This window comes from Vulpes lagopus, chromosome 5 (assembly GCF_018345385.1).
Source record: "Vulpes lagopus strain Blue_001 chromosome 5, ASM1834538v1, whole genome shotgun sequence".
Lineage (NCBI taxonomy): Eukaryota > Metazoa > Chordata > Mammalia > Carnivora > Canidae > Vulpes > Vulpes lagopus.
Window position 1 is genome coordinate 108,503,558 of NC_054828.1, and position 18,192 is coordinate 108,521,749.

The 18,192-nt window shown below is 36.9% G+C and overlaps 2 protein-coding genes across 5 annotated transcripts in view; both read right to left on the bottom strand.

The window, feature by feature from the left end:
• Positions 1-5,268, bottom strand: part of SLC30A6 (solute carrier family 30 member 6) — a 42,124-nt gene extending 36,856 nt beyond the window's left edge. Inside the window, exons 1-2 of the mRNA XM_041756701.1 lie at positions 5,205-5,268; positions 483-569 (exon numbers count right to left, since the gene is read on the bottom strand). Coding sequence (XP_041612635.1) covers positions 483-569; positions 5,205-5,207 — 90 coding nt within the window. The 5' untranslated portion in view covers positions 5,208-5,268. The remainder of the gene's footprint in view (positions 1-482; positions 570-5,204) is intronic.
• Positions 5,269-6,839: 1,571 nt separating this feature from the next.
• SPAST (spastin) overlaps positions 6,840-18,192 on the bottom strand; it is a 54,187-nt gene continuing 42,834 nt past the window's right edge. For all 4 annotated transcript variants that reach the window (XM_041756479.1, XM_041756478.1, XM_041756477.1 and 1 more), the window contains 3 exons: positions 17,143-17,213; positions 15,722-15,762; positions 6,840-9,829 (listed from right to left, as the gene is read on the bottom strand). In XM_041756479.1, coding sequence (XP_041612413.1) covers positions 9,707-9,829; positions 15,722-15,762; positions 17,143-17,213 — 235 coding nt within the window. In that variant the 3' untranslated portion in view covers positions 6,840-9,706. The remainder of the gene's footprint in view (positions 9,830-15,721; positions 15,763-17,142; positions 17,214-18,192) is intronic.

Consider the following 18,192-nt stretch of genomic DNA (forward strand, 5'->3'; position numbering starts at 1 on the left):
TAAAATTGCTTATTTAACATAAAAAATGAAAACAGTGTGGTAGGGGGTGCCTGGGTGGCTCAGTTAGTGGAACATGCAACTCTTGATCTTAGGGGTCATGAGTTCTAGCCTGATGTTGAGTGTAGAGTTTACTTAAAAATAAAAAGTGTGGGGATCCCTGGGTGGCTCAGTGGTTTGGCGCCTGCCTTTGGCCAAGGGCGTAATCCTGGAGTCCCGGGATCAAGTTCCGCATCGGGCTCCCGGCATGGAGCCTGCTTCTCCTTCTGCCTGTATCTCTGCCCCTCTCTTTCTATGTCTATCATGAATGAATAAATACATCTTTAAAAACAAAAAACAAACAAAAACAAAAAGTGTAAAAAAAAAAAAAACCAAAAAGTGTGTGGTGGGATCACGAGTAATTTCTACATGCCTTAAAAATGATCTTTTTCAATGTCATAATGTCTGTGCAATGATTAAAATTAGAATTAATAAAGATAACTTACCCTTCGGTCAGCTGCTACAAGTCTAAATTCCTGTAATAACTTGCCAAAAAAAGATCTTTGCGGTTTTCTAAAGAGATGAATTGTCCCCTTTAAGATAAAAAAATAAACAAATCAGCATTGAAGTATTTAATCTTTTTCATATCCTGTAATGGGATATGATGGTAACAGCTAACATATACTGAACACTCAGTATATTATTCTAGACACTTGACAAGTATTTATCCATTTAATTCTCATAATCATCTATGAAATGGAAGTGATTTTTAGTAAATTGCCCAAGGGCTAACAAATGGCTAAGCAGAAATTCAAACCCAGGGATTTTAGCTCCAGACTACACACTTTTATTTTGAAATGGAATAGTCAATTTTGAACCAGAAAAGCAAACCATTTGCCATTTGCCAGATAGCTCTACTGGAAATAAAATAATTCAATTTACCTAATCAAAGCTTTATATATGAAAAGTTTGGAAACTATTATTTTAGAAAAATCTCTGAGGTTCTCTCTTAGGCAAAGTATCTGAAATCCTGGATAGCCTTTTTAGTCCTTGCTAGTACACAGTATGGGGCCAGCAGAGAAAGGGCATAACAGTGGGGTTACCACCAAGAGAAGTAACAGTGGAGACTAGAGAGTCATTGGCCACTCAAGTACGGGAAACTTTAGCTTTTATTAAAGGAGAGTTTAAGCACACATAGGAAATTAGCTTATGATTAAGGCAGTATCCAACATCAGGAGGAGAAAATATGAGTTACCAATAAATGGTTTTGGAAAAGGTCAAGTTGAGATTCTCATTGTATTTCTTATTCTAGTTTTTTGTCATGTTAAAACTAAAATATAAAACTGTAGAGTATTTGAAGAAATTTATGGATGCATAATTTTATAATCTTGCAGATGGAGAAGACTTTTCATAATAGGACATAAAACCAAGAATCTATAAAGGGAAAAAAATTGATCAATTTTACTATCTTGGGAATATAATACCCCAAAAAACCAAAAACAATCCTAGAGAGGAAAGATAAACTGGGAAAAAAATTTTTTTAATTGTTATTCCAAAAGCAAAGTATTGTTTCTAGGGGAAAAAAATATTTCACAGTTTTCAGTGGGTCATATATAATAATTTGATTGCTAAGCGCCATGCACTTACTTGTTTGGACTTTAATTTTAGCAAAATGCTTTCCTGACAGTAAGGCCACAATCACCGTAACAGCCACACTACATTGCCACCTCACTATCGTTGGCCAATTTGACTTAAACACTTAAATTTCACAGAAAGCAGTGGAACTGAGTATTAACAGATTTAAAATGAGGGAAACTTTCAGATCCAACTCCAGCACAGGTATGATTTTCCTAGTTAGCTACTAGGACCATCTCAGTAGTTATGTTAAAAAAAAAATAGGTATATCCCACTTCTTCGAATCTCAGACATGTCATTAGTTACATTAGGTTGAGACTCAGAAAAGGCAGAAAACTAAGCTGAGGACTAGAAATCACCATTAAAAACCAGATTGTTGATAACTGAGGCCAAGTGGCCTACACGGGGGCTCATTATATTATATTCTACTTTTCTGTGTTTGAAAATCTCCACAATAAAAATTTTTTTAAGTAAAACACACTTAAAATATAAAGCATTAGAAAAAAGTGTTACTAATTTTGCTATCCAAATAAAGACTAGTGTATATGTAGCTCTAAGTCTTTGCTAAACTAATTCAGCTGAAAAGGAACAATATTCTATTTTCATTTGAGATGCTAATGGTCATGTTAATGAAAATACCCTATTCTTAATGAATTATGTGCAGGATATTTGGTCCCAAGCACAAATTCTGCTCAACACTGTTATCCCTGGGTATCCTCTAACTTCATCCCACTTTATTTGTTAAACTTTTGGGTTAAGACAGTACGTTTTCTAAAAGGTAGAGGGCCATTTCTGATGCCATTCTGATATTGGTTAAAATAAAACCCCACAAAAATCCTAAAGTTCATGTCACTTTCCAAAATTATATTGGTCCCCCACTGCTATCATGATAAACTCTTAATTTTACAACTTGAAATCCAATGCTTTCAAGTGATTTAGCTTGTTTCTTTTCAGTTTTATCTCTTGTTCCAGATAGGGAATCAACTCCAACTAAACTGGTGTACCCCTCGTCTCATGATCATACTACTCAAGAGTGAAAAGGCCAGACTTGTCCAACCAAGCTCTAACAACCCTGTAATACTTAAGCAAATTACTTGACCTCTGTTTCCTCCTCCAAATGAGAGTAATGAATAGATTAAGAGTAATGGAATAAAGTGTAAAGTACTGTTTCATGGCTGATCTTCTATGTGAAGCCTTCCTAGATTATTCCAAACTATACTGTTCTTTACCCTACTTGCTTTGCAAATTAGCCAGGATAGCCTGCATTTTAAGTTAATTTTTTAGTGACTTCACTAATGACAAGGGCTATATTTTCTTTACATTTTCTAAGATAGCTTGTGCTTTGCACAGTAACACCTTAATAAACAAAACATGAGTGACTCATAAACCCTTTCTTCCCCAAAACTTCTAAAATAAACCTTAAATGCTACTATTTTTTTGCATTATGGTTTCAAGCATAAAAATTTAGTGCCATAGCTATTTATTTATTTATTTATTTAATTTTATTTATTTATGATAGGCACACAGTGAGAGAGAGAGAAGCAGAGACATAGGCAGAGGGAGAAGCAGGCTCCATGCACCGGGAGCCCGACGTGGGATTCGATCCCGGGTCTCCAGGATCGCGCCCCGGGCCAAAGGCAGGCGCCAAACCGCTGCGCCACCCAGGGATCCCTGCCATAGCTATTTATTTGGTGTTTTAAAGACAGGTATTTATTGAAAACCTCCTCTGGGCCAGGAACTGTTACAAGGGTCTGGGAACACCAGCGTGAATACAGAGGTCCTGCTCTCAAAGAGCTTACAGTCTAGGAAATGAGGAAGACAAGTAAACACACGATTTTAACATAGTCTGGTAAGGGCTACAGATGTTACTGGTAATTAGCAGTAGTTACCATGGGAGCACAACGGAAGCACCTAATAGTATCTTGAGATATAGGAGAAAGTCTCATGAAAGAGACTAAAGGACATATAAGGGTTATATTGATAAGGATGAGGGGTAGGAGACGAAAGGACATATAAGGGTTATATTGATAAGGATGAGGGGTAGGAGACGATTGAATCCAGCAGATAGAACAGCATATACAAGTTAGGTGCAAAGGCCTAATCCTTAGAGCATCATCTGCAAGCTCTTCACTGTGACTGGAATATGAATGTATGTATGTGAAAAAAGAGGCTATAAAGAAGCTTTGCGCGCACGCACACACACACACACACACACACACAGAAGACAGCAGCATTAGCAGCTTGACAACACATAGCTTTTGTGTGCCATACCATATAAGACTTTATCTTGAGGATTATGGCAGGGAAAGGATTGAAGCAAGGGGGGGGGGGGCAGTGACACAGTCCAACTTCAGAAATTTAATTCTGGCTACACAGTGGTGAATATTTTGAAGAAAGTAGCTCGAAGGCTATTTGGACAGCCTCACCGACAGTAAACTTTTACCAACTTCCTGTGTGCAAAGGAGGGATTACAGAAAATTTACAATAGAAAAAGAAAGTATAGGGATCCCTGGGTGGCGCAGCGGTTTGGCGCCTGCCTTTGGCCCGGGGCGCGATCCTGGAGACCCGGGATTGAATCCCACGTCGGGCTCCCGGTGCATGGAGCCTGCTTCTCCCTCTGCCTGTGTCTCTGCTTCTCTCTCTCTCACTGTGTGCCTATCATAAATAAATAAAAATTTAAAAAAAAAAAAAAAGAAAAAGAAAGTATAAATAAGACCTTTTTGGGGGACCATTTCCACTCAAGGAAAAAACGTACTAGAGTGACAATGGCTTAGGCAATGACAAGTGGTGCTTCTCTCCTACGGAGGCTATCAAGAGATCCAAGAATTTTTCTGATAAAACGGTGTGTTCCTTTTTTTTTTTTTTGGTGTGTACCTTTTTTGACGTCAAGATTACAATCAACTTATCTTTCGATAAAATTCAGATATATATATATATATTTGATTTGTAAAAGCATAAAAAAGACGAATTTCTCTTTTAAAAAAAATCACATTCCCCCCAAACCGTAAGGTATATAGTGGGATCTGCAAACGCAGATAAAGACGCTCTACCAACACCTGGACTCTCTGCAACCACCGGCCTTCTGAGAGTTGCTGCTGTATCAGGCTCCCTGGCGCTCCACTAAGCCAGGTTGCAGGGTGGAGCGTCCACCTCAACACCGCACTCATGACCCTCTCTATGAACAACGGTATCGTCACTGATGTAAGTAAGCATCACTAATTACGGTCGCCGTTGCTTGGACTTGTTTTCAGAGCTTTTGCTAGTGCAGACGCTGGCGCCGGCAAAGACTTTTATTTCTGTATCAAATATATATCTCGGCACGGGAAAGTGATAAACGCTAAGAACTGAAAGCTCGGCCGCGAGCAGAGCCGGGATGCCAAGCGCCTAAGGGACCTGGCGAGGGATCGCGGGGGGGTTCGGAGCTCTGCGGGCAATGAACGCTTCGGACGTCAGCCGCTTCTCTTGCAGGGGCCCGAGCACGACTCCGAGGACCCCTCCTTTGGGCAGCTGAGGCATGTCAAGGCCGCTTCGGGATGCGAGAAGATAAGAGGCATCATCTACGACAGAAACCCTCAGACCCCCAGCCAACTCACCATGATAAGGAGCCGCACAGCTCCCGCCGGAAGACGCTCTGGGAGCTAGGGTGTCCCTAGAGCGGAAGGGGTGGGGCATCGGAAGCCGATTGGCCGAGAGAGACACGGGGGCGGAAGTGCGTGCGCCGACTCCGTTCCCGCCCCCTCCCCTCTACCCCTGCGTGCCATAGAGGCGAAGGCAGTAGCTAGAGCGGCCGCGCCGAGACGCTTCGGGGGTGCGTAGGTGGAGCCGAGGGAGCTGAAGACCCAGTCAGGGAGCGTCTAGGTTCTCCTTGTAACGTTAGGAAAAATTTCACTTAGTGCTGAAGCGCTTTTACTTGTGGGGTAGAATTTTTTTTGCAGTATTTTGTGAAATAGTGTTCCCGTTTGAGGAACCAGGAAGAATAAGAAACTTGGCCAGGGGCGTATACCTCTGGTTCTCCGTTAATAGCCGAATTTGAACTCAGACCAGTGTAGGCAGTACCGTGTTCGGTTTCCCAAAGCCCTGATTTCTCATGAAATTGATTTTAGGGAACTAATATTGTAGAACACGGGAAATAATAAGACTCTGTATAGAATACGCAGCGCATGTGTGCATCAGGCACTGGTCAGGGAGACGACACAAGGAGGGAGGGGAAAGGTGTTCGCTGTAGGGATAGTGTCATGTAGAAAATAGAGAGTGACTGGGTCGCGGATTTATGGTAGTCCGGGAAAGCTGCTCCAAGGAAGTGAAATTGGACTTCTGAGGGACGGGTCTTTTTGCGAAGATCATTCCAGGCGGCACAGACCATCCAAACAAAACAGGCAGTAGGTGTTGGAGGGTCTGAAAGGAGGCGGTGTCTGGAGCCTTGGGCTTGAGGGCAAGAAGCGAAGAGATCTAAACGGTAAATGGGTCAGATCGAGCAGGAATTTCTAACTTAGGGGTAAGGAGACTGGTTCGGGTTTTGTTTTGCCTTCTCAGGGAAACGGGCAGCCCACGGAGGGTGTTAAGGAGGCGGTGAGCTTTACGCGGTGGCTGGTGGTGGTGGTGGTCGCTGGGCAGTAATTGCCAAGCAAGCACTCACGGGCTAGGCCCTGTCCTGAGAGCTTAGCATGCGTTAGCCAAACCCCTCTTGGTGGGATTTAAATCTCGAACTCGAGTCCCCCGGCAGCTTCCATCTCTCCACGGCTCGTTAGACTCCCCAACTATTGCTTTCTGTTAGGTTCCTTTGACTATTACTCTGCACGGAAACGCTTTTGGAGTTCACCAAGGATTTGAAAGAAATCTGTAGGCATATTCTGGGGCTTTTATCTCTGAAATGCTTAAGATTTCCTTCCTGATTTCCAGCTGTTCTACGAGCCCCAAGTGGCTCTTTAGCCCAAAAAGACTATTAGGTTCTGCTTGAAGTCTGTTTCTAAGCACCAAGCACCTCGCACACACTGGAAGTTACCCTTGGGGTAAAAGCTAGTTAATGTGGATCTCTTCTAGGACATGGTTTTGTGCAGTTTCTGCCTGGTTTTGCTTGCTCCCTAGAGTCTTCTATAGACTTTGCTTTTTATATTTTGTTCACTTTATAATTATTATGGGCAAGAGTTAGTCCAATACAAGCTACTTCTTCACTGCTAGACTGCAGCCTCTGAAACCTCAAAAAGTTTCAAATAAAAATAAAGGCAAAATAAAATCTACCATTTATTTCCAATCCATTAGGATAAAAATCCACTTTATGCAGCTGAACCTTTTAATTCATTTTTTTTTCTTCTGAAGAAAAAATACAAAAGACCAGATTAAAATTTGAGATAAGCACTTCAAGGAAAATCTTTTTCTGACTCGAGTCCAAAGCCAAACTAAATGGTTCATTCTACCAAAAGAATTAGTTTCTGTACAAAATATAAAGAATTTTATCCTATAAATAGACTGCTGTATATTTACTTAAATTGGAATTCTCATATCTGCTTTTCCTTCACTTCTTCCTAAGCACAAAGCATGGTCAGAAACCTAACAACCTCAATGGGCAGACTGTCTTAGAATAAACTTTTACCATTATCTGGGAAAGATAGTACTGATTCTTTCCTTTGGCTCAAAGTAAGTTTTAATATAGTTTACAAAACACTGCCATATTAACATGAGCACACTAACTTTTAATGTTTAAGCATTACTTTTTAAGAAGTTAATATGACACATCAACACAGAATCCAAAAGGTCACAAACAAAGTCTAATATTCAGAAAGCCTCGCCAACTTCTATCTTTATTGAAAAAAAGAAAAAAAAAAACAACAGACGAATCCCTTTGCCTCCAATTATATCATTATCTTATTTCCATGGTTATTCTATGAGGAGAAAAAAAAAACAGCTTAAAGTGAAAATAAAATAAAAAGTAAGCCATAGAAAATAGTTCTCTATCACTAAGCTCAACTTCAGACTTTGGTCAGGAAAGTAAAAGAACTTCTATACTGTATGGATGGTTATTCATACAGTAATATATAATTGTGATTCAGTGTTTATGAGAATATTAGCTTGACTTTTCTATTTTTTAACATTTGAAATCTTTGTTATCTAAAAACTATGCCAATAAAAAGTGAGCTACAACATTAAAAAAAAAGTGAGCTACATTACTGCAGATAGAATAATTTTAAATATCATATTTTAAAAGTTGAGCGTGAAGCACGCAGACCCTTAATATGACTGACCAGTTATTCAAATTTCATTAATGTTAATCCTTTTCTAAATGAAAATACCAAGTGAAATTTTATGAGCTTTACTGAAAATGTTTTAACTTTGAATATTCCCAATTCTTGTCATCATGTATGCTGTATGATCTTTCATTATCAATATTTTATGATTGATGCTTTAATGTTTGAGACCTTAAAAAGATACAACATGTGATTGAAAATAGGCATGGTTCTGGCTTAAAAATTTTTCTTTTCTAATTATCTCAACCCTTATTTCTGTTATCTAGGGAGTTCTAAGTTCATGATTAGAGGAGACATTTGAGTTACAGCTACAAATAGCGCATTATCTTAAGAAACCAATACATCTATATGTAGATTAAATCTTTAACAAGAACAAGAATAAAATTAAAAAGAATGTATGTCTTCATTATAAAATTCTTATTTAGCTGGGGCAAGTTTTTAATTTTAATGTATTCCCTCAAAACCAAAGATATTTTTCTTAAATGAAAAAATCTTTGTTACTATTATAAAATTATTCTTTCCACCCATGACATTTTACATAAAAGCACCAAAGAAAATTTCTGTAAACAAACTTTTAACCAGTAAACTAAGGGCAAATATCCATTTGCCTTTATTACAATATTTAAAAAGCCATGATATGAGTCTACTTCCTACAATGACAGTTTTATAATAAAATCCAGGCATACTTATACAAACAAGAAATGGAATTACTATACATTTTTGGGGAACAAAAGACAGATTAACAGACTAACTTTTTAGTTAACAAAGTGAGCACAAGAAACCTATAAAATGTATGCAATGTATAAAAATTCAGTAATTTTTTAAAGTTTCATTGAAGGGGGATTAATAATTATTAAGAATAAAAGATGGTAGATCCACTGGCTTATAATTATCCTGTAAACAGTAAGAAAGCAATAAGCAATAAATTAGAAATGTCTTATCTCTCAGTTCTTCCCTTCTCTCACACAGGACCACTTTTACAGCAGTTAAGATTGGCCTTTTTAAATATTAGAATCATTCTAGCAGAAAATAAATTCCATTAGGAATAAATTAACAGTCTACAATAAATTTCTGACATATATTAGAAAAAAATACTGCAGGTCACATGAGGATTGATCTACATCTTGTAATGACAGAGTGACTCAAACCTTCTAACTGTCTCTATTTTACAAGATTTGCTTTTTTGCTATCAACAAATTGCTTTCTAAATTGGTAGCAAGGTAATAGAAAAATGTAAAGTGAAATGCAATTGTTTAATGTCTGGATTTTTGAAAAAGAAAAAACCTTCAAAATACTTTTTCCTATTACTGTTACATAGGAAGAAGTTTCATTTGGCACACTGGACTTGTTTTATTTAAAAAAAAAAAAAAGAAACTTCGAGAATTTGGCATTCTAATCATCTGTAGTAAAGACAACAGTAGGAAAGGAAAATAGAAAAAATTACTATTTTAAGAAAAGACATCAGAAGACAAACAACCAAAGGCGCTTGTGTCTTCTACCATTCACTGTTTCTGGAATACTTTCATCTGCAACACGATATACAAATTATTATTTACATTATGATTATATTGGTAAAGAAGACCAGAATCAGTTTTTGTTGTGCTCTAACTTACAGTGCCCATCAGGATAACCATGAACATAGGCAAGAAGGCCTTCAACAAAATACTCCATTTGCATTGTATATTTTATTTAAATTTGTTTTATGGTTCATCTGCTAGGGTGTACAAGTAATTGTAAGACTCTGAAAAGTCCTGTAAACTTAGGCTGAATTTCTGTAGCTGATAACTATTCAATAAAGATGGTGTTTCTCTCTTCAAAAGCAAAATGTTCTGCAGGCTTACAAAAGTCTTTCCTTAAACAGTGGTATCGCCAAAGTCCTTGTTCCAACGTATGTATGCTTCTAAGGTTTGAGGGCTCACGCTGCGCTTTATCTTTTTCAAGGATTCAGTGAAGTCAGATAATCGAATATTTCTCATCTAGATTTAAAAAAAAAACACATGACAATACAAATCATGAACATATATACAGTAATTAACCCAAAAATGGATTAAAGTAATGATCCTGTTGTTTATTGGGTTATAAATATATTCTTGGAAAATCATGCCAGTCATCTTATTTTACATATATGTTAGGCAAGTTGCTATATAAGAAATCTTACCAAAATGCTATACTAATCTACCTTTACGATATGTGTTTAATTTCCTAGGTTTTAAAATTTTATTTATTTATTTATTTAAAGATTTTATTTATTCATGAGAGACACAGCGAGAGAGACAGAGACACAGGCAGAGGGAGAAGCAGGCTCCATGCAGGGAACCTCATGTGGAACTCGATCCTGGGACTCCAGGATCACGTCCTGGGCCAAAGGCAGGTGCTCAACTGCTGAGCCACCCAGGCGTCCCTAAAATTTTAAATCATAATGTTTTCCCATTATAAAAACAGAAAACACTCATTAAAGAAAATTTGACAAAAAACAGACAAGCAGAAAAAAGAATCACAATTCCATCATACAGAACTCTCAAGTCTCACCACAAGCATACTCTAGCTAAAGTCATGTTAGGTTTATTAGACAGGAAAAGTTTACAAGAAGGGCATGAGACTCTTAAGGAAACAATACTTTTTACAATATAGAAGATGCTTGTATCTGAAATTTTCTAATACTAATATTACTTATAATGCATTTATATTAATTTGGTCTTATTTTCTGACCTTTTTAATTGGCTATGAGAATGTAGAAAAGAATCCTGAGTTAACATATATCTTTAGTTACCAAAGGATTTTTAAAACCAAAAGGAGCTTGGTACAAAATGAATAGTTTTAGAAATTGTCACTAATATATACATTGTATTTTGACAAAAAATAAGTGAAAGGAGAATTTGAGACAAAATGTCAACTGATATTTATTCTTTTTATTACTCTTATAAAAGCCAATCTAACTACTTCATACCCTCATATCTTGATGAACACATATTGAGAAAATCACCCACATTTGTAACTTGTAGCCTAATCTTAGTCAAAAAGGAAAGGACATGTTGTTACCACATAATCACCATATGAGCCCTACATGTTTACTTATTTAACTGTAAAACACACACTGGCTTCTTCCTAAAGCCCAAAGTGTAGAAGGATGATGAATGTAATGTATTACTATGATATTCTTGAATAAAATTTATTTGTTATAGAAATTAAGGCTTTAAAAGCTTTTGATGAAATTCCAACTGAAATATATAGTATGGTGTATATATATATATATGAAATTTATATATGGTATTTTAAAGTTAGTAAGAGGTGAATGTATACAATGGGAAAAAGCAACTGGCAGTTAATTGGAGAAAAATAAATCGGCAAAGATGTCTTATCAAAACGAAATAATGAAATAGCAAAGTTACAGTTAAAGTGGATACAAACTGTGTGCTTTGTTTTTTATTTTCTTTTATTTTTAAGTAGGCTCCATGCCTAGCATGGGGTTTGAACTTACGACCCTTGGGATGCCTGGGTGGCTCAGGGGTTGAGCATGTGCTTTGGCTCGGCATGATCCTGAGGTCCTGGGATCGAGTCCCATATTGGGCTCTCTGCATGTAGCCTGCTTCTCCCTCTGCCTTTGTCTCTCTCTCTCTCTCTCTCTCTCATCAATAAATAAAATCTTTAAACAAACAAAAAAACTCACGGCCCTGATATTTAGTCACATGCTCTACTGACTGAGCCAGCCAGGTGCCCCAAACTTTGTGCTTTAAAAACAAAGTACATTATACCCTGAATTTATAACCAATATACTACCTTTATTTTTTTTTAACATTTTGTTTATTTTTTTGAGAGAGAAAGAACACATGAGCAGGGGGAGGGACAGAGAAGGAGGAAGCAGCAGACTCCTTACTGAGTGGTAAACCCGATTTGGGGCTTGATCCTAGGACCTTGAGATCATGACCTGAGCTGAAGGCAGATGCTTAACCCACTAAGCCATCCAGGAGCCCTAGGACTATCTTTTAAAAACATGGAATACAATACAATTACTTGAGTTTCTATTATTTTTTTAATATTTTATTTATTTATTCATGAAAGACACAGAGAGTGTGGAAAAGACATACGCAGAGGGAGAAGCAGGCTCCCTGTGCCTAATGAGGGACTCAATCCCACATCCCAGGTACACACACACACACACACACACACACCAGTACCAGACTAGACAGTTATTTAAGTTGTACTAAATAATGACTAAATACAATTCTAGTATACAATTGTAGAAACCAAATACGTTTGTTTTCCTCTCATAAATGCGACTGATAAAATAGATTTCCTTAAAAATGCCACTATTACTACGTATTTTAAAATTATTCTATGGACACGTGCATAGTATCCACTATTGCCAGACTGTTTTAAGTATTTTATAAATATTAATTCCTAAGCATTTTATAAATATTAACTCCTAAGTCCAGAACTAACAGCTAAAAGTACTACCAAATTATTAATACTAAAACCATTAGGGCAGCTGAATGGCTCAATGATTGAGCATCTGCCTTTGGCTTAGATCATGATCCAGGGATCAAGTCCTGCATCAGGCTCTCTGCAGGGAACCTGCTTCCCTCTCTGCCTGTGTTTTTGCCTCTCGGTGTCTCTCTTGAATAAATAAATAAAAATTAAGAACAATACTGCAAAAACGATGGGGATGTCACTTTCAGAATTAGGTTATAAAGACTGACTTCTGTCTTGTTGGTACTTTCTCTTCTTCTTGGCTTGCTTGCTCTCAGTACTATGTTAGAGAGGCCTATGTGGGAAAGAACTGAAGGAGGCCTTCAGTCTATGGCTAGAAAAAACCGAGGGAGGAAGTGTATCTGGCAAAGAACCATGTAAGTGAGCATGGAAGTAGATCTACCACAGTTGTGCTTTATAATGATTACAGCCCCAACCAACAGCTTGATTACAGCTCTGTAAGAGACCTTGGGCCAACACTTTGATTGCAACCCTATGAGAGTGCTCGAAGCAGATGACTCAGCTAAGCTATGCACATATTCCCAACTCCATGAAAATGTGAGATAATAAATATGTGCCATTTTAAGCTAAGTTTTTAGGCAATTTGTTTTACAGCAATACAACAGAACTATCTTGTTTTAAAGTCATGAGTTACTAAAAAAAGTAAATAGACTTAAAATTTCTTTATTCTTCAAATTAAACAGGAACTATAATTAGGTTGACTTAGTTCAGTGAAGAAAAATGTTGCTTGGGCCGCCTGAGTGGCTCATTTGGTTAAGCATCCAACTTGGTTTTTAGCTTAGGTCGTGATCTCATGGATCATGAGATCAAGTCCCCATGTCAGGCTCCCTGTTCATTGGGGAGTCTGCTTAAAGATGTTCTCTCTCTGTCCCTCCCCCCACTAGCTCACTCTCTCTGTCTTAAAAAAAAAAGAAAAAGAAAAATGTTGCTTAAGTTTGACTGTATATATATTCTCAGGATGAGCAAAATATACACAAAGGCTAAGAAAGCCACTATCAGTGGAAAACTGCTTTCTTTTCTCATGCAATAATGGACAGCTTTGTAAGAATTTTTATTCCCTAAGCAGCCACCTACTTGCGTTCATAAAATTATTATAAGATATTAATCAAAGTGTATCAAAGCATTCCATTTATAGGTACAAGTAGTCTCCCCAATGGACTTCCACAGGAAATGCTATGGTCTTAACAAAGCTTGAGACAGAGTGAAGAATACTTGCAGATGAGGAGGTGAGTGGTTTTTGCCTGTTAAATCATTTGAGAATTTGTAGACTGCTTCTTACTGAAATTCATTTGCCAGTTTTTTAGCTCATTACTACCTTTTTTTTTTTTTAAAAAAGATTGTGTCTTTCATGAATAAATAAATAAAATACACAGAGCAAGAGAGAGAGAGGCAGAAACACCAGGAGAGGCAGAAGCAGGCTCCACACAGGGGAGCCCGATGCGGGACTCGATCCTGGGTCTCCAGGATCACACCCTGGGCCGAAGGTGGCGCTAACCCACTGAGCTACCTGGGCTGCCCTCATTACTACCTTAATTAGTCCCTTTATTCCACGTGGTCTTTCCATGGGACAAATACAAACGCCTAAATTGTCACACAATCGGCCTCTCCTAGTCTGAAGCTAAGGGGCCAAAGTATAGGTGATATCAAGTTTATCTATCCTGGGTCCAAAGCAGGGAAATGGTGTATGAAGAAGAAATAATTCATGCATGATGTTCACTTTTTGAGTAGAAAGGTATTATCAGGTTTATGCTATAAGAACATTAAAAATATATATTTATGGGATATTCTTAATAAACTTTTTAAAAATCCACAAGACACTTTGGGAACACAAGCTGTATAGTACTTATATATATAAAAAAAGTAAATGTGGGATCCCTGGGTGGCGCAGCGGTTTAGCGCCTGCCTTTGGCCCGGGGCGCGATCCTGGAGACCCGGGATCAAATCCCACGTCGGGCTCCCGGTGCATGGAGCCTGCTTCTCCCTCTGCCTGTGTCTCTGCCTCTCTCTCTCTCTCACTGTGTGCCTATCATAAATAAATAAAATAAAATAAATTAAAAAAAAAAAAAAAAGAACTGCAAGTTTAAAAAAAAAAAAAAAAGTAAATGTGGAATTAAAATTATGAATCAAATAAAAGGGACTTGGAACTTCTACTTTAAATGTGAATTTTTAAGGTAATAGTAGCTAAATGCCAAAGAAGGTATGTGGAATACTCTATTCCCAGCTTCACTCATATCAAAGACACTCTAGGTAAATTAGACTTAAAATGAAATGGTGGTTGCAATCAGTGTGAGGGTATTCTTAGTAACATAGTTAATTAACTACTATGCACAAAATACCTGAAAACAATGAAGTTTACTCAGAAGCTTAAAGAAAAAAGACTGCCAAAATGTACTCAAATACATTCATTCTCGGGATCTCTGGGTGGCTCGGCAGTTTAGCACCTGCCTTCAGCCCAGGGCGTGATCCTGGAGTCCTGGGATCAAGTCCCACATCGGGCTCCCTGTGTGGTATCTGCTTCTCCCTCTGCCTGTGTCTCTGCCTTCTCTCTCTCTCCCTCTAATGAATAAATAAATAAAATCTTTAAAAAAAATACATTCATTCTCTCTGTTAAGAGTTCACCATCTCCTCAATAGCTGTTGAAACTTGGGCGGTAAAAAATATCTCTGACATATCAGTTATAAATATGATTTAAGATTAATTTTAAATATTTGCTTACATAGTTATTACAATCATTCTGCATGTGCAATGTCATATTTTGCAGCAATGTTTTTCAAAAGAAATGCCTCAGCATCTCATAAGAGGGCCTACCATATTAAGAAAATGTAATGAATTACATTACAATGGTATTGTTTTATTTATTTAATCCTTTTTAAAGAAGATTTTATTTATTTATTGGAGAGACAGTAAGAGAGCACAGGCTGGGGGACGGGCAGAGGGAGAGGGAGGAGCAGATTCCCCACTGAGCAGGGAGCCTGACATGGGCCTGTCTCTATCCCAGGACCCTGAGATCATGTTCTGAGATGAAGGCAGACGCTTAATGGACTGAGCCACCCAGATGCCCTGGAATTGCTTTTATAAGGACAAAAATAAATGCTGAGAATCTCACAAAATAGAACATCAAGGGATTAACTTGTTACAAAGAGTAAAATCCTCAAGTTTTCTATGATTTGATAGAAAAATGACTTAATGACTATGTACAATGTTTTTTTGTCCATTACCAAAGAACATAAGGGATTGTAATTTAATATGCTTGTATATTTTGAAATGAAGCAAAGTTAACATTTTCTATCTTCTAATCATCAAATACGAAAATCCAGACAAAACCTATCTTACAATATAGAGAACCAGAGCAAAGAAATGATAATTATAAAATAATATACCTCACTGGCAGACATATTCTTTACTTGTTCTGGTTTCAGTTCTGTAAAATATAAGACAATCACTTAAAAAAAATTTCTAAGTTTAAGTTACTGAAGCACAAAACCAAGTACAATGATCTAAAAGTACATGTTCAATATAAATTATTTGTATTAAAAGGAAGACACACATTAATATTAAGAGCACAATTTATAAATGCTTAATAATCGTCCTTTTTAGGAGTAACTGGGAGGCATTCAATTTCTTTGCATATTGCTCAAGAACAATAAAATTTACAAAGTTTAAGAGTGAACTTAAAAGAATGCAGCTTGTTCTTTACAAAGGTTTATTTATTTATTTATTTTTTTAAACCCAGTAACTTTTGTTTGCTTCAGAATAGTTAAAGTCTTCTGGAAAAAAGGCAAATGGTTTATATATTAGTGATTGGTTGAGTCCACTTTCTGAACAAGACTTCATGGTTCTGGCACAAGTTTGACTAGAATGCTTTGCCCATGTTCTCAAGGTTACACTTCTTATTCTCCAAAGCAGCAATTCTGAGTCAGTACACTGTTTCATTGCGGGAGATAAGTTCTAGAAGGTTCATGTTTCATGTTCCTTTTTATTGTCACAGCCAGCAATCTGCGTGCATACCTGGGAGCATCATTTACCCACTCCCCATACTGGCTGTGGAAAAGCAGTTGAGAATATCTAGTCTAAAGTGGTATCATAGTGGTATTTCACAATCAGCAAATAACTCTGAATCAAATCAAAGCAATTCCTCAAAAGATAACATATAAGAATACAAATAAAAGCTTCCCTTTAGACACTTTTAATTTCAAGTGATATCAGAATATTGAAGTGAGAAGAGCCAAAAAACAGATAAGAACATTTCCCCTTTATTTTTCTTTTTTGCTTGCTTAAAAATGTTTTATTTTTTTTTTTATTTTTATTTTCTGCTGGTTACCTACTATCAAGAAGTGAAATATGGCAGATGGTAATTTATTGTGGTGAGAGCATTGTTTAATGTACAGAGTTTTCTACATTATGTTGTACACCTGAAATGAATATAATGTTGTATGTGAACTATATTTCAATAACAAAAATTTTTTAATAAAAAAAAATGAAAACTGTTGTTTTTAATAGGGGTCATGGTCTACTACTGACCCATGGACTGTGAGCTAAGATGGTTTTGCATTTTTGTTTGTGAAAACAAACAAAGAAACAGAAGAATATGCAATGGAGAGCCTATGTGGCCCCTAAGCCTAAAATATTTATCAGGCCCTTTACTCTCTCAGTCTAGAGTTGCTGACTCTAACTCTAGAAACTATTTTGTAATAAGTTTTATAACAGCTTCAATGCTTTCTTATTAAAACAAAAACAAACCTCTCAATAGGGACTTCTTAAGCTTCTAAAGTGGTCTAATAAATAGGCTCTATACACATACCTCGGATAGGACCCAATGCTGCATCTTTTGCCAAAGCTGTTAGATCACTTCCTGAATACCCATCAGTCATTCTGAGAATGGGAAGGAAGAAAGAGTAAATTATTTTCATCTTTGCAGATTTAAAATCTCCATGTAAAAAGAGGGTAAAATCTAGTTTGCCTCTATCATCAAGCAGAGAGCTATGTAATTTGATTTTAAGGACACAGAAAGGCCCACTTGCTGAAAACAAACAAAATAGTCTATGGCAGTCCTCAGAATGCCTGAAATTTTCATTATGAGAACCATTTCTTTAGATTAAGGCATATTACATCTCCAGGAGGCTCCATTAAATTTTAAATACATCCTTTGGAAAAGATAACACCTATAAGCCATTGCTAGCTAACTGACACATAACCATAATTATTGCTCTGTAAATTAATATTTTTTTATCTTGACAAAAAACACTGTCAATCAAGGTAGATTCTTTTTTTTAATTTTAAATTTTTAAAAAATTTTTCAAGGACACTCTATGCCTAACGTGAGGCCCAAACTCACAACCCTGAGATCAAGAGTCACGTGTTCTACCAACTGAGCCAGTCAGGTCCCCAAGGTACATTTCTTTAAATGTAGGACAGATAGGGTAAAGGAAGAGTCTGGGGTAGAAGACATTGGCAAAAAAGGCACACCTGAATGGGATGCCACAGTGGAGAGTCCTGGGCAGCCAAGAGATTATCAAGGGGAACTAAAAACTAGGGAGGGGGGGGGGACACAAAGAGGAAGAAGAAAATAAAACAGGAAAAGAAAGCATTTACTTAGCACATACTATGTTATATAACTATTGAGATCAAACATTATTAGCTGCATTCTTTATTGCAATGACAAAGAAGAACCTCAATATTTCCATGTATTGAATTTACTCTTTTCTCATAGGTATCTGGAACTCAGGGTTTTTACTAAAATTACTAGCACATCACATACTTCTTGAGTATTTAAATTACTTTATGAGATTTTTAATGACTAAAATTCAACAAATACACCTCCTATAGTTTCCACTTAAGTATACCACTCATA